This window comes from Sminthopsis crassicaudata, chromosome 1 (assembly GCF_048593235.1).
Source record: "Sminthopsis crassicaudata isolate SCR6 chromosome 1, ASM4859323v1, whole genome shotgun sequence".
NCBI lineage: Eukaryota > Metazoa > Chordata > Mammalia > Dasyuromorphia > Dasyuridae > Sminthopsis > Sminthopsis crassicaudata.
The window spans coordinates 725,603,451-725,619,989 of record NC_133617.1 but is presented as its reverse complement, the minus strand read 5'-3'; the positions used below and the strand labels follow the sequence as shown (position 1 = coordinate 725,619,989).

Genomic DNA, 16,539 nt, shown 5'->3' with positions numbered 1-16,539 from the left:
ATTCCAAATTTAAAGACCACAATCCAGAAAGCTCACTGATCAAATCTGTTTTTAAACAAAGTTCCTATTCAAATTATGATGTCCTTTTTAAAAAAAAAAAAAAATCTGCCTGACAGGATATTTGGCTTGATGAAGATATAAGTAGCACATTCTACTTTGGAACTACAATTCCTTTTACACTTGAATGCAGAAGTGGGTAATGCTCATAGCCATCAACTTCTATGGAGAGGCAGGATTTCTAGTCTTCTGGTATGATGCTGCAAAAAGAACTCCTACTCTGAGTTTTACATCAATCAAGCCAAGTTTCAATGTACCAGTTTTCTCAGAAAAATAGAGCTACTATTCATTTTCACTAGACAGAAGGTCTGACCTGCTTTCACATTTCTGATGGAAGAATCATTCCCAAGAGTGGCTTTCATTACTAATTTTGACCAATATGTTTAAGTGATCACAATAAAACATTTAAACATTTTTTTGAAACAAAGAAACCTCAGGTTCTAATCTTGTTTTTGTTTTAAATTAGGTTAAAAAACGGGGCAGAAATCTTGCTTATATTTTATATGACTATCTCTAAAATGCAAGATAAGCACAAATTAATAGAAATAAAAGAAAATTTTTCAAAAAAATTCAATTCTCCTACTGGAAAAGTTTACTCTTACACACACAAAAGGGGCAAGTTGGCTGACTAGTACTAAAGTTGTTAAAACTACTCAAATTATTATAGAGACAAAATTCCTATTTCATGTACTTCCACATCTATAAATGAAGTTTCCTTTAATTATAATAATATTCAAAAGAAAATAATTGTCTGATTATCTCAGAATGGATATGTATCAAGACATATCATTTGTACAACTCCCTATCTACAAATAACTTCTTGAAAATAGAGGATGAATGAAAAGTGATTTTCTTTACTTAATTTACTTTATTTACTTTACTTAATTTCTATTTAGCCTTCAAGAATCCCTGCAAATCCTTCTTCCTTCATAAATATAGCCTTGTCTAGCTATTGTTCAAATATATACATTGACCTTTCTGGCATCCTATGAAACTTTGTACTGGGGGTGCTGCCCCCTTTTGCATCTAACCGTACTAGAAGTTGTGACTCTTTTCAAGTGTATGTCTAATCTTCCTAAAGATAATGTAAGCCTTTAAAAGGCTGGATAGCAAGAAGTATTTGTTTTGTACTGTTCACAATGACTACTCAGTAATAAGCAGATAAGAAATGTGTATTCAATCACATTTTTGCAATTCCACTTAAGGATAAGTTTTACATTTATAGTTAATTAAAATGCTGCTGTAAATAAGTACATATTTATACAGCCTTCTACTACCTAATTCCTTCTCTACATGTACTATTCACTTCTTCCATTCTGCATCTCACACAGATCTTGAAGCAGAAGGATTAATGAACCACAACAAACTTCAGGAAAGCAGTCTCACAGGAACTAGTAAACCTCTGCTTTTAGATTAAAATAAATCATTGTTGCATTATGTTCAAATAAAAATCTACTGGTCACCAGATAAGATACAGTAAGAACTTCACTAAACAGCATCCTTCTTCAGGATGGAATTTATTAAAATGCAAACCTGCCAAGATACTAAAAGGGGAATTGACATTACTGATTCAAGAAGACTCTGCCTTCTCAATACACCAAGGGATCTATGAAGTCACTGATGTGAATACTTCCTCCGTTGATGCAGGTCACAATCAATCATCATGATTTTTTTTTCAAAATTCCTAGTTCTGCAATAATTTCACTGAAACCAGCACAAGCTTTTTCCAAAACAAATCCACTATTTGGTTGGTAAAACACTAAGGAAAGTATAACCAAGAAGTGCTATTTAATACTCAGATTTACCAACTTTGTGAGTTGAAACCTAAGAGTTGAAATGTATTCAAAGTTCCCATGATGTATCTGAATAAAACTTCTAGAATTTAAACAACTGAACTCATCTAAGAAAAAAGGGGAAATAATAATCAAATACAGTAGTATTCCTCGGATTAGAAATGGGAAAAGTTTAAATTCTCTCTCAAAAAAATAAAGAAAAGCAATTCATTACCAGATTTTTCAGGAGTTCACATCCTAATCCTCCTGCTCCAATGACTAGTACTTTACAAGTATCTAACAAAAACTGAAGAGACTGTAAAGAACAGAAAAGTACATTACAATATGGAGATGTAAGGCAAAATTTGCACACCATGAAAGAAATATCAAGTTATCATAAAATCTTAACTGTTTTATGTTTGAGAAAAATAAATTGTAAGGTTTTTAAAAAGCACACATACACATTTAAGCTGTTTAAATATAGTCAGTAGTTAAAACTTAAAGTCTAAACCTTTAATTTTGGGGGGTTGTCTTTTAGTTTCTTTTAAAAAATTTTCATCAATGAATTTTAAAAGCTACTTTAAATTTTCCTATCAAGTTTGATCAAGTGATCCTGCTCTCTTTAATGCAGAAGTAGGAAAAGCAGCATCTTTATCACATATGAAATTTGACAACTTAATGTACACAAAAAATATCCCAATTATCTTTAATAGGCATAGGACAGGGACAGGAATTGGACCTGTGATTTCATTGGGTGGATCCAGGGTGACCAAAGCAGGTCAATAACTTCTCTTCAAATCACAGCTTTAGAGATTATCCTCAGGCACTGACACTCACCAAAGGTGTCAGGGGCAGGGGGCCTGAACCCTATACTGGTTCTTTCTCATTAAATATTTAATAAGTCGTTAATCTTTTTAAGTAAATTCCAAAGTTAGAAATTGTTTTTTCAAATGTATAAACACTAAACCAACACTTCGTAAAACCTAGAGGCAATATTCAATAAAAGACGAAATCTATTAAAAATAATAATAGTAATAATATTGGGTTCTAAAGGGTGTCTGTGTAAAATTAGCTAAAGTATTATCTAGACAAATATAATCAAAAAAAGACAAGAAATCGTTATTACTTAAAATACAATCATCCTGCAGCAAAACATTAAAAGATAAATGACCCATTGATAAACCAAAACATTAAATAAAGATATTCTCCAACCTTCAAGAAAAAAAAAAGTGAATATTCATTCTACCATTCTTTGAACAAAGAGAAATTCAAATTTGTGTCTCAAAATTAAAAAACAAATCTCAACAAATAGAAATATATACACAGATGGTACCCACTTTTCTCCCCCCTCATTCAAACAAATAGCAGTGAAAGGAAAAAAGCACAGGTAGAAAAAAATTAATTCAAGCAAAATCTCTTCCAGTTCTATATTATGATTGAGTCTAAATTACATTTCAATTCAAAATATTTAAGTGTCTATATGCCAAGTACTGAATTACAGGATTTGTAAATGATGTACATGATTTAGTGTCACTGTGCTCAATTGGAGTGCATGGTCTAATATTATAAAAGTGACATGTTAAATGATCAGTTGTTATTTTCACTGGAATTCTAAATGAACTATTACTAGAATTTTGATTGAGTAAACTGAATTACTCTGCAGAAAAGGTTTTCAACTGAATCAGCAACATAAGGATGAAATGGATAATTTAAGATCCTTCTGGTGTGTGTACATATACACATACATTTTTTTAAATAGTGAAAAAGATTAAGATTAAAGATTTTAAGGTTTCTCTAAACACTGTGATTAGTATCAGTCCTAAATCAGAAAACAAGCAGAACTACAAGAGCAGTTATTTAAAATAAATACTTCTCACTTCAGTGCTTGGTTCGAAATCAGGGTGTGTGAATGGTCCAGATCGCTCGAGGAACTTCTTTACATGGTTCCAGCGACCATCCCAGTCTCCAGTGTCCCCACACCCACCATCAACAGCCATTCTGCATAGAACACAGTAAATTAAGCTGCAAAAAAATCAGTATAAAAAAACTGTACCTACAGCTATTTGTGATTTTTTTTTTTTACATTTGCAGGAAAACAATCTGCCCAAACACTACAAAAATATATTCTAAGAGCATATGATTCTTTCACATTTTTTTCTCACTCAGTTTATTAAGTTTAGAAATGTCTCACAAAAAAAAATCTGTTCATTCTATGAAATACTCCTACAGCAATTCACAGCCTCATTATTTGAAACCATGTTTTAATCAATTAGTTCAATCGGTTTTATGACAAAGAATTTTAAAAAGAGGCCCAGAATCAGCCTTTGTTTTTTTAAGTTCTGTAGAGCAATATAAAAATTAAAATTTAGCCTTTGGGCTGCCAAGAAAACAGAAATTTTCAGAGTCTAGGAAAGGGCACATTTTGAAAGCTTTTCCAATTTGTTTGAATTAATTATCTCAAGAAAGTCATGATACTGGAAAACACGCTGGATAATTTACATAAACTTTAAAAGGTATGGCGAATTTTTCAATTTAAAAAAAATCACTTCAAAAGTAATCAGCTTATTTTCACACCAACTTAGTCAATATGACTGAGTGCAGGACCTAGGCTTGTGTCTTCTTAAACAGTAAGTGTGTGACCATTATTCACTGAAGCTCTCAGGGTTCCAGGCAACTCTAATGTTTTAATTAAAATAAGCTGTTGCCCGGACATGGGTAAAAAATAAAGATAAAACCTAGCCCCTCACTACATCTATGTATCAATTTCCTGTCACCACCAAACACAGAAGAGCTTATTCAAACAAGGCTTTACATTCCGTGACGGATGGCAGCTGTCACTCAATAGACAGTTTCCCAACCAACAAGTGCTACCCCATTATTTGGGTGGTGGGGTTTTTTTTGGGACATTCATTCCTACGACTTACAAATATATAAACTAATTTTGCACGTGCAGTATGGATACTTGAGGGAAAATTTGCATTTTCACGTTTTTTGGGTTTTTTTATGTTAAGGCTTAACTATACCTTTGATCATTTAAACTCACAAGTTTTGAAGAGAAATAGAGAAAAGTTCGTAGCTGGTAAATTAAGTACGGTATTTCACAACTACGCCCAGTGTCTCCATCCTTTCCACAGGAGGAAAATCCAAATGTCGGTTTAAAAGAAATACTTTGTTTAGAATTGCTAGTTACTTAATTGCTGCTTAATAGTACTCAACTGACAGTAAACGAAAGAATCGGAAACCATTTACCTTCCTCGGGTAGCCACATACTTTCAAGTCTTTTCAAATCAAGTTTAACTTTGCATTTTGTTAAAGGAACAAAAATCCGTCGGGCAATTTAAGCGGGGTGCCGGTCCGCACCGCTTGGGGGCGGGGCGGGCATCAAAGCTCGGACCCGTGGAAAAGCCACGGGACGGAGGCCACCGCGACCACCGCACCTCCAAGAGGACCCCCCTCCCCCCGGCTCTAAGAGCAGGCTGGGCCGGACTCCGGGCCCCACCCCCACCCCAGGCGCGGCGGGCATCTCCTTAATTTCGGCACAACTGAACGGAGGCTTCCAGGGGTCGAGCGCGCAGCAGGGGACGCACGGACTCCCTGGGCCCCCCCCACGCGGAGGACGCGAAGGGAATAAAGAGGAGACGCAGCCCGAGGCCCCATCAAGCACCTGTCTACGAAGCCCGGTTCTCGGGCCCGGCCGCAAACACCGCGAAGGTCCGGCTCGGACCCCCTCCCCCCCAAGCCCAGGGACTGCGCGGGCCGAGGACGGCTCCCTCGTCCCCACCCACGGCCCTCCCTCATCCGTGGGGCGGGAAACTTAGAGGTGACAGGGACAGGAGAGCAGAAGGGCGAGAGGAGAGGAAGGGAGAACAATAGGGGGGCGGGGAGGGAATGAAGAGAGGAGGGGGCGCAGGGGAGCGGGGTCGGGGGAATGGAGGGAAGCGGCGGAGAGACAGCAAGGGGGTCTCGGGGTGCAGAGGGTGATGCAGGGGGGGCAGCAGGGGGGTGCCTGGGGGCGGGGCTGGCTGGCGCGCCCGCGGGCGGCGGGGGCAGGGCGGGGACCCCGGGCCCCCCGCCTCCCGGGCCCGGCCCTGCCCGCCCCGCCCCCGGCAACACTAACTTCTCCGCCAGCAGCTCCTCTACTCTCCTTCTTTTCTTCTCCCTAAAAGAAAGAGAGAATAAAAGAAGGGTCAGCGTTCCTCCGCCGCGCACCGGGCACCGCGAGGGGAGGGCAGCGGGGAAAGAGTCGGGGGAGGCCCGGGGATCGGCGGCGCCGCTCGCTACCTCCCTCCCTCCCGGCCCGGCTCTTCCGGCGATCCCCAATACTTACGGCTCCTCGCCATCCGCCATATTGTTTCTCCCCCTCTTCCCACAAGCCACCGCGGCAGCCCCTCCCGCCCCGGCGGGGTTCCGCGGCGGGAGGAGGCGGCGACGGAGAGGGGGACGGAGGCCAGGACGGAAAAGCGCAGGGCGCAAGCGCGAAGACGCAAGCGCGTAAGGACGTGGGGCAAAGGCCAGGAGGCGGGGAGCGGAGTCTAGAATGCACCGATTCCCTCCGCTTCCTCCTCCCCCAATCCGTCCTCCAGCACCGCCCGTTAAGGGCGGGGCTCTGAGTGAGGGCTCCGCCCTCCCCTGTGACTGGCAGTTCTTGAGGTGGAGCGCCTCCGAGGGAAGGGTGACTAGGCTCCCCATCTTGGAGTCAGACAGACACGGGTTCGAATCCCGTTTCTCGCTACCAAGAATTAACGATTATTTAATCATTGGACGATAGGCAGAGCTGCCCTCTGACCCGGACTGGCTTGGTGATCCTCAGCAATATATTTAGCTTCTGGGTGCCCAGGAGTGGCCAACCTGCCTTGGTGGAGAGAGTTTCCTCACCGGGGAGTTGCCCAGGCCCCAGTCACTGCCCCTGTGAAGTGGGTGCTCGGGGTACACAAGCAAAAAACAAGAGAACGCCCTCAAGCAAAAGCGCCCCTGGTGGGGCGCCAAAAATATCGGGGCGTCTGAGCGTGAGCCCGGGCGTCATTTCTGAAAGAATTCGGCTCAGATCGCCGAATCTCATATGGGTTTGTTAACTATTATTTAAACTCACAAGTTTTAGAGAGAAACAGAGATAAGTTCGTGGCTGGTAAATTAAGTACGGATTTCACTACCAGACAGGAACCCCAACAAAGTGAAGGGAGGAGGATTGTGGAATGGATCTAACGGTGAAAAACCACCCGGAGGAAGAGCTCTCAGGCTGGCAGGAGTGTTCCGGGCCGCGGGGAGAACCATCTGGAATCCCCTCTCTCACTGACAGCTCTGGAAATTCAAAATCTGTCATTCGATGACATCTTCGGGTCAAAACCGGAGCATGACTGCCCAGCGCTGTGGGCAGGAGGCACTCATTCTCAGGAGAGCAGAACATGGAGATTTTAGCTACAGAGCAGGGAGGGAGGGGGCGGCCATTAAGGGGATTCCTCCTTAGAACATGCCCAGACTTGTCCTTCCTTGTGGGTGCAAAACACGCCTATGTTGTGATCCCACATAGGAAACTTAGGAGAAGCTTCCTGCCCCGGGGGCTGGTGCGGGAGCAGGGTGAAGGGCTGCAGAGCGAGAGTTTGACTCCTGCAGGAATGACTTGCGTATTTCTCCTTTTCCTCCCTGCAATGGAATGAGACGAGAACTTCTCCGAACTTCTGAGACTGTTCCCTTGGGCCGCCAAACGGCCGTGAACATAGGCCACTGCATTTCTTTTGTTTGCTCTTTCCTGCTCTTAGACGGATGGAGGTCCCTGCTAAGTCTGAAGAGCCAAAAGTTCCATCGAAGTCTCACCAGAGGTCCGAGGGTATGGCAGCGGCCAGAATGGGAGGAGCCAACCGCAGGATGAATGGCAAAGAGAACATGAGTGCCTTAAGCATTCTGCCCCTTGGGGACAGAAGTCTGTTTAGACTGGAAGAGTAACACTTGATGGAGGTCAGCGGAGAGCAAAACCAAAGGGGAGCCTCCTGAGGTACTTCCAAAGGGAGCAGGGTTCCCCTGAGCCACATGCCTTCTCCACTGTTCCTCACTGCCATCGCCTCTTAAGCTCACTCTCCCCAAGAAGCTTGGGGGTTTTCTTTGATTTTTTTGAGGGTCTAATCCTTTACTTTGAAAAATATTTTGTTCATATATAAGACACCATACCAAAAGGATGCACAATGCTATGCCAATGATGGACACAGCATAAATCCAAATTAGACCTCATAGAAACATTGCCCAAAAACAATTAGCAATCAACGGCACAGAGTCGGCCTCTGGACATGAGAAATCACTCAAAGCCAGGTGAAGAGCCAATGACAAATATTACTCCCCCCAAAAGAGGTTTTTTTCATAAGCTATTCATGATTTCTCCAGTTCTGTGTATATAAAGCACAATGAAATTATTCTTTTAACAGCAGCTTTGGGCCGGAATAGGTCATGAGATGAATTTCATTTAATTAGTAGCAAAAAAAAACCCAAAAAACCTTTAAGAGCTAAGGTGAAGATAAGAAATACCACTTTCTGGAGCACGTGAACCATGCTGCATGTGTGTAAAGAAAAAGAACCTGGTTTGATCCCAAAGAAGTCTTGTTTGTATAATTTGTCCAGTTGAGTTCACAAAAAAAAAAAAAAAAATTTAAGATACTCCAAGACATCTTAAAGATACTGGAAGACTGAGGAGTGCTCTTTTGGGGGCAAAAGACCTTTCTGGTCTGATTGGTACCGGGCACAGAGCATTGAGGTTTCCTAAGAGAGTCTTTTTCTTGGGCTATATTTAGCTCTCAGAAAGGCTGATAGCACTTTCTATTTTCTTTAGGGAATGTAGAAAAAATTATCCCAAAGTGAGAAAGCAATTAGAGAGGAGCTGGAGCATTATCTGGAATATTTGGCAGTTGCCATTGTATATACATGTGTGTGGAGCATGCATAGACATATGTATATACACACCTGTGTGTGTTACACTGAATGCTTGTAGTGCTTGGATTGTGCTTGTGTACCTTAAGTGCTGGCTCCAAAAGTGCTCTGTCCCTAATTCAAGGGGCAACACTAGAGGAAGAAAACAAGCCTGGATTAAGCACCAATTAGGTAGAAGAGACCAAGCTACCCCCCTTACAGACAGTACCCTGGATGCCAATATTACCCCCATTTTAGATTTGAGGAAACTGGAGCAGACAAGAGGAGGTGAATTGCCAAGAACACGCTAATAGGAAGCAGCCCCAAAGGGTAGATTTGAACTCAGCTCTTCTTGATCCCAGGCTCTGGGAGCCACCGGTCTCTGAGAAGAGAGCTGGAGGGGTAGTTTGGTCAAGCTGATGGGAGGGGCATGGTGGTGGGGCTTCGTATCTTGAGTTCAGAGGTTTGCTTCAGGAAGATTGACCTGCATTTATAGAGCAGTCATGTCCTTAAGGCCTTGGGCCAGGTCCTTGACCATGACCTTCTCCTTCAGTATCTGAGAATGTTCCATCTCCCAAAACATCAACTTCTTTCCAGCTGTTGTTTCTGCAAACTCAGCCAAGATTTCTGTCTCCTTCAGTATCTCAGAGAGGATCTTTATCTCTTATTTCTGAGAATACTTTTCTTCAGCAGTATTTGGGGTACCTGAGATCCTGGCCCCTCCATCTAAAGTGCTCACGCAACTGCCGGCAATAGGATACAACTGGCTCCATTGGCTCATCTGAGTGAGCCATTTTAGTTAGCCAATTTAGTGAGTCCACTACATGATAGGCCAGCCTCCTACTTCCTGGACGTTTTCTCTGGGATGTGATTAGCCGAGAGTTCTTGAAGATGTATTTTTTTTTTTTTTTTTTATTCCCATCAGGGTCTGATTTTCAATGACTTACCTCATTCACTGTCATCAGCCGTCTTCTTTACCTTTTCTAGTTTATACAGGGCAGAAGCCAGGGACTCCTGAGCACAGTCCAGCTCCTCAACCAGGTGAATCCCATTCCAGTTTCTGCTTGAGCACTGCCACTCTCCTCCCCAGGGACCTTTGGGGAAAATTAACAATAATAACAATGAAAAGTGCAGGGCACTCTGCTAGTCACTTTATTTCATTTGATTGTGAAGATCAAACAGGATATTTCACTGGCAGATTAAAAAGCTATATTATTCCCTTTTTATAGATTAGGCATAAATTAATGCCTAAAATCACATAGTTAGCAAATACCTAGGGCTGAATTTGAACTCATGACTTCCTGTTTTCAGACCTGTTGCTTTATCCACTGTGTCACATGCCCCAGTTTAGGGGTAATGTTTTTCACTATAGTTCTCCCTAAAAGAGCTTACATTCTAGTAGGGAGATTATAGTAAAGTAAAATTAAACTTCGTGAGGGCAAGGAAGAACATTTTATTTTTGCCTTTCTATTTATCCATCCTTGGTACATATATGCTTGGCATATATGTGCTTAAAAAATTCTGACACTGATACATAAAAAATTGAGGCAAAGGGAAAGAACAATAATTAGAAGGATCAGAAATGGTTTCAGATAGAAGAGGAAGAGGGGGAGATATTTTGATTTTGTATTATTGTTTTCTAAAGTTCCTTCTAACTCTAACTTAAAACAATCCTATGACCTTGGATTTGTATTAATTAGGAAGGAGCCTGTCAGGGAGGCTGCCTGAGCCTGTTGTTGAAAAGATGGCCTTGGAGCTAAGAAAATCTGGAATCATCTCAAGTCTTGCCTCAGGCACATATTGGTGGTCTCCTACTTTCTCAGTGCCCAGTTAACCTTTTAAAATTTCAATTTGCAGGACAGTTATAGATGAGTTTATTAGAAGGAATTCTGAGGGGCAGTTAAGTGGATAGTACACCAGCCCTGAAGTCAGGAGAACCTGAGTTCAAATCTGGTCTTAAACATTTAACACTTCCTGACTGTGAGACCCTGAGCAAGTCACTTATCCCCATTGCCTCGTGGGAAAAAAATTTTTTTTTTTAATTCCTTATCAAGAGCTCCTTGAACCATTAAATTGTCCTTGAGGGCAATAGAGAGACTCTAACAACAAGAAAAAAGAAAAACAAGGATGAAAGGCAGAGGAGGGGTTACCTTGGGAAGCACCTACAAAAAACAGATGAGTCTATGTAGTGGCTGAGACTCCTCCAAAACTGGGCACACAGGATGTCATGGCCTGCTCTTTGGTGTTTGGATGTGAGATTTTTTAGTTGCCTTTTTCTTAACTTTCTTGTCATCCAAGTCATACTTATCTAATGTGTGGTTCCAGCTTATAGCCTGCGTTATTTATCCATTTAAACATTACCAGCCGGCCTCCAAAGCCCAGATTTGTCATTGATACAACACAATCTTCATAGTTTTTAAAGATAACATCCATCCTCAAATGAGACAAGTTATAATCCAGGGCTTCACTGGATGCCTGTTGTCCACCACATGTGGGTTCTCCCGCCAGAGAATCAGGTCACAGTCCAGCCATGTCTACTCCTTTCTTTTAATTGGTTGTCATCATTTCAGAAGCAAAAAGAGGGGATAGGACTAAAAGCCATTTTTTATATTTTTCTGTTTCATGGGTTGTCATGACCTAAGAATTCATAGCTGAGTATCTAAAGCATTTGTCACCAAGTGTTCAGCCTAGTAGTGATAAAGCCTTGATAATCTTAGCTCACCTGGTCCCCCAAAGGCAGACTCTATGAATTTGAAGCCTTACAAGGCTTGATAAAACCTGCCAGAGTTTATGGTCTCCTATGAAAGCTTGGCCCACAATAAATACTTAATAAAATCTAGTTGAATAAAATAATGATTCCCCTTCAATATTTCCCTGCTCCTAATCCCTTACTTGGGAATTCTTAACCGTTTTGTAACAGAGACCCCTTTGGGCAGTTTAGTGATAGGTCTCCTGTCATCCCTTGACCTAAGGGCACATCTTATTTTTCTTCTCAAACTTACTTTATCTTTTTTTCAGAATCACACCACTTAAGATAAAATTGACTCTGGGTGCCATCTGGTCCAATTCTTACCTGAAAACTAATCCTCTCAACAACATGCCCAACAAAAGTTCATCTAGCCTTTGTCCCAAGGCCACTAACGACGGCACTCACTCAGCCATACATTGTTCCATAGAGCTAATGTTTTCTATTTTGCTTTGTTATACTTTCACGTTGTTGCAACTTAGATTTTAAGACATACCTGAGATATTTTACATAAGACTTGCCTATAATTGTTAGGGAGAATGCTGATACACAAAGCATACCTTAATGAAGGATGGCACTGATGTGAGTGCTTGAGAGAGGAGATACTTCTTGGTTCCAGATTCTCTGCTGGGCCAACTCCAGACACTTGAAGAGAGAAAGACTTTGGAAACTGGCTCCTCAATACTCCTGATTTCTAAGTTGCTTCCTTAGAGATCTTGAGGAATTTCTCTTTGGGTGAGATTGTAGATTCCATAATTGGAATCTCTTGATTGAGTTGAGATCTTAGTTTCCTCCCACCTAAAGAAGTTATTCTGTGAATTTTCTGATATAGTCTAATTCAGAAGACTGCAAATTAATATACTGTAAGTCAAATCCTGTACTTTGCCTGATTTTGTATAGCTCCTGAGCTTAGAATGGTGAGTTGTTGTTTTTTTTTTTTTGTTTTTTTGTTTTGTGTGTGTGTGTGTGTGTGTGTGTGTGTGTGTGTTGTTTTTTTTTTTTTTTTTTAACCTAGCAGGCTATAAAAAAACAAGCAGTGGTTCAGATCTGGCCCAAGGGTCATAGTGTTCCAACACCTGGTCTGATGTAGTTTTCAAATTTCTGTTTGTCATTTGCTTTAATAAATAGCTTTACTTGCTATTCACAATTTATGACAGTCTATTGTGTAGTCAGTGTTTGGTGGAAAGGTACCAGGCAATTCAGTAAACTGGGAACCCCTGGCCCTCGAAAGTGTTTTGTTTTCAATCTACTATAGTTCTAGATCAGAAATTTTTAAAGTTTTTTTTTTATTTTCAAAACACATACATGGATAATTTTCAAAGTTCACCCTTGCAAATTTTGTGTTCCAAATTTTTTCCTTGCCTTCCCCCATCCCCCTTCCCTAGACAAGCAAGTAATCCAATATATGTTAAACACGTGCAATTCTTCTATACATATTTCCACAATTATTGTATTGCACAAGAAAAACCAGATCAAAAAGGAAAAAAATTGAGAAAGAAAACAAAATGCAAGCAAATAAAAAGGGAAAATACTATGTTGTGATCCACACTCAGTCCCCTTGGTCTCTTGGTACAGATGGCTCTTTCCATGGAAATCTTTATGAGGACAGACAAATATAATTCTCTTCCTTGCACTCTGGAGGGAAGAGTGCCCACCATTTGTAACGTGCTCTCCTGGCAGTTACAATTGCTAGTCCTAGACCCAACAGAGTACCTTTGACCACTGTCCTTTGCAGTGTGAACTCTACCCGGCTCTCCTCCTCTGAGGCCTTCTAAGGTCTCTGGCCACAATCTCTTGAATCTATAGCTTAATAACCGGTAGCGCACTCAAGAACAGCCACGTGTAATCTTAAAAGCCTTTATTATACCTACTCACATAATGCCCTAACTGATGCCCTGACTTGTTGGTTCCCGAGTGAACACCTGGTCAGAAGACCCACGTGTTCACTACCAAAACCCTTACCTCTTTTGGCTATCCATCTTGGCTTGGCCACCTAGGCTAGGGAGCCAGGGTGAAGCCAAGCTTTCCAGTGCTTGGTTGGATCTTGCCTTCCCCTTCTCTCCCACCTCCCTCACGCCCAGATATTGGGCCAGCTTTCTTCCTCTTCTCAGGGAGAATCTCAACTCCAGATTATGTCTATCAATGCCTCCACTAAGCCTTATTTAAACAACCTGCATGGACATAAATGTCATAACAGCAAACACCCACCTTATATTACAAAGAAATATACTTCCTATTCTTCTTTAAATTTCCTTTTTGGCAATATGCAGAAAATTCAAGACATATTTCTGAGAGAGTTCAGCTCTGAAAATAGAGAAAATATTTGAGCTTTTCTTGAGTGTTTGAGTCCCTTTCACATCACAATGAGAAGGACCCGATAGGAAAGCAGAAGGAAAGGTGTTGTCTGTCCCTGGCCTGCAGGCCGTCAATGGACATTCCATCACCAGGGTAACATGGGTAAGTTTCACTAGAATCTCCAAAGCACAATGGATGATGTGCTCCCCTGATTTCATGTCCTCAGCTTCCCAGAAAGCCTGCCTCTGCCTAAGCAGGCAGAACTCCTGAAACTCTCTCATCCCAAGGGCCAAGGTGCAGCTTCTAAAGCTCAGCTAGCTCTCTCTCCCTTTTTAAATTCTTTGTATACATGTTGCACTTACTTGCTAAGTGTCTCATATCCATGCTGTAGAATGTAAGCTCTGTAAAGGCAAAGGCTGGCTCCTTTTTTGTCATTGTACTTGCACATTAAACAAAGTATCTTGCTTTTTATTTAACTGAATTGATTAAAGTACTGTAGAAATGAGTTACTGTTCTTTTTTCCAACCTTTTCCTTTGTGGATAGGATGATTCACCCCTATGACTGAGAAATCATTGAAAAAAAAATTAAATGGAACAACAGAAAGAGCAACAGCTGCCCCTTTACCCTGAGTACTGGGTTCAAATATAACCTCTGGAGCTTACCACCTCTATGAGTTTCATAGAGTTCAGTCAAACTCTGTGAACTTTAGCTTTTTTTATCTGTTAAATGGCCTCCTTGATCCCTTTCAACTTTACACCTATGATCCATTTGCCTTCAATTGATTCTTTTTTCCTTGCCCAGGGTTAACATAGCTAATATGAGTTCAAGTCAGGCCTTGAACCCATAGACCGCTATATCTGCTACACCTAATCACCTGTGACTTCAACTTAATTTAATTTAGTAATTTATATGTTGTTACCCCAATAGAATATAAGCTTTCCTAAAATATTAAGACTTTTTCTTCATCACTAACTTTATATCCCCCAAACCTCTGAGCATGATGTCCAGAGTATAGCAGGCACTTACTACATCCTTGATGAATGACTCCAACCCCAATTAGGAAATAGAAATACTTGGTCATGGAGAAGTAAGGGATCTATTTGGATGTGTGGAATTGAGGGAATTAGTCAAGTTTTGAAATTCTTGTAGAGGTGATGAGGACTATACAGAATAACAAAAAACTTCTTATTCATCTGGGATTCTAATAGCCTGAATGCTCAAAACCAACCAGGAGGGTGTAAAACATATCACCTTGCCTTTATGTGAAAAAGAAATGAAATCTAAAAAAGCAAACTGGTATCAGGAATTTTATTTTTAAAAGGTAACAAAGAATGTTGTAATCAGTGCATATTATACTATAATTACAACATATTTTACATAGTATAAATTATATGTATATTATTATATGAATATAATATATATTATATATATATTATACTATAGTTTGACACACTACAATTCTCATAACTGATGTTCCAAATAAAAGGAAGAAAATAAGCATTAATTAACTGCCTACTAGATGCCAGGCATGGTGCTGTGTATTTTACAAATATTTCATTTGAAGCTCAGAGCAATTTTGGGAAATAGGTGCTATCTCCATTTTACAATTGAGGAAACTGAGGTAAATAGAGGGTAAGTGATTTGTTGAAGATCACATTGATACAAGCACCAACAGATTTGAACTCAGATTTTTTTTTTTTTTTTTTTTTTTTTTTTTTTGCTGAGGCAATTGGGGTTAAGTGACTTGACCAGGGTCATACAACTAGGAAATGTCATATGTCATGTGCCTGAGGTCACATTTGAACTCAGGTCCTCCTGACTTAAGGGCTGGTACTCTAGCCTCTGTACTATGTAGCTGCCCCCACCTTCTTGATTTCAAGTCTTGTGCCCCATCCACTTGTCCAATTTGAAGGTAACTGGGAAGAATCAGATAAGGCTTTTGTAGGAGGCGGGACAAGGTAAACACCTAATTAGTGTTTGCTGTTTTGAGTAATTAAGTATTGACTGTGCCTACCCTTCTTTAGGCCTCCTCTTCTGGTTATCACTCTAGAGGTATCACTGCCTCTCTGAATTTGTCAGTTAAACTCTGTGAACCTTAGTTTTTTCATCTGTTAAATGGCCTCAGTAGTTCCTTTCAGCTCTACTTGTAGGATCCATTTGCCTTCAACGATCTCCCTGTTCCCTGCCCAGGCTCTCTTGCTCAGGGTCACATAGCTGGAAAGTGCCAGTGTTAGGTTTTTGGTATAAGATGACCAGGGGAGGGGTCCCCTCTCCCCCATATCTCAGCCACCATCATCATTATTGACATGCAAGACTTCATAAAGACTTCATCTCAAACTTTAGTGTCAGAATCATCCCCCTTTTATTTACCCTGGGGTCACTGCATCTACTGTTTATGGTAGTATTTCATACTTTTTTTGCAAATTGCCCCTTTGCCCGCAATTGCCCACCCACGGAGGCCAGCTACCTTATTCTGATGGAATGGCCCGGTGCCCATGCCAAAGGCTTCCTAAGCGCCCACCATGTGCCAGGCTCGGTGCTAAGGCAGATTTAAGCCGAGCTCAGAATGCTGCTTCACATTCTCCTTCGCTTTTCTGAAAGTTTCCCCGCCCCTGAGTCATGAGAAAGCAGGAGGCACTTGGGGGCGCTGGGGATGGGGGGGATGATGGGGGTTGGGGCGCTGGGGAGGGGGTTTAGTTTTTATTTTCAAACCGGGCACCCCGCCAGCACGGGCACTTTTCTGCCATCGCATGTGTAACTAGGCGGCTCCGGCGGGC

At 41.3% G+C, this 16,539-nt stretch overlaps 1 protein-coding gene across 4 annotated transcripts in view; it reads right to left on the bottom strand.

Moving 5' to 3' along the window:
- Nucleotides 1-13,896, bottom strand: part of UBA3 (ubiquitin like modifier activating enzyme 3) — a 28,927-nt gene extending 15,031 nt beyond the window's left edge. Inside the window, exons 1-6 of one of the 4 annotated variants that reach the window (XM_074284139.1) lie at nt 13,675-13,896; nt 12,027-12,111; nt 9,668-9,814; nt 5,947-5,988; nt 3,707-3,827; nt 2,065-2,145 (exon numbers count right to left, since the gene is read on the bottom strand). In XM_074284139.1, the coding sequence (XP_074140240.1) occupies nt 2,065-2,145; nt 3,707-3,827; nt 5,947-5,988; nt 9,668-9,672 (249 nt within the window). In that variant the 5' untranslated portion in view covers nt 9,673-9,814; nt 12,027-12,111; nt 13,675-13,896. Of the gene's footprint in view, nt 1-2,064; nt 2,146-3,706; nt 3,828-5,946; nt 5,989-6,156; nt 6,394-9,667; nt 9,815-12,026; nt 12,112-13,674 lie in introns of those variants that run through there. The other 3 variants (XM_074284140.1, XM_074284137.1, XM_074284138.1) reach the window with 3 other exon arrangements.
- Nucleotides 13,897-16,539: the final 2,643 nt, after the last annotated feature.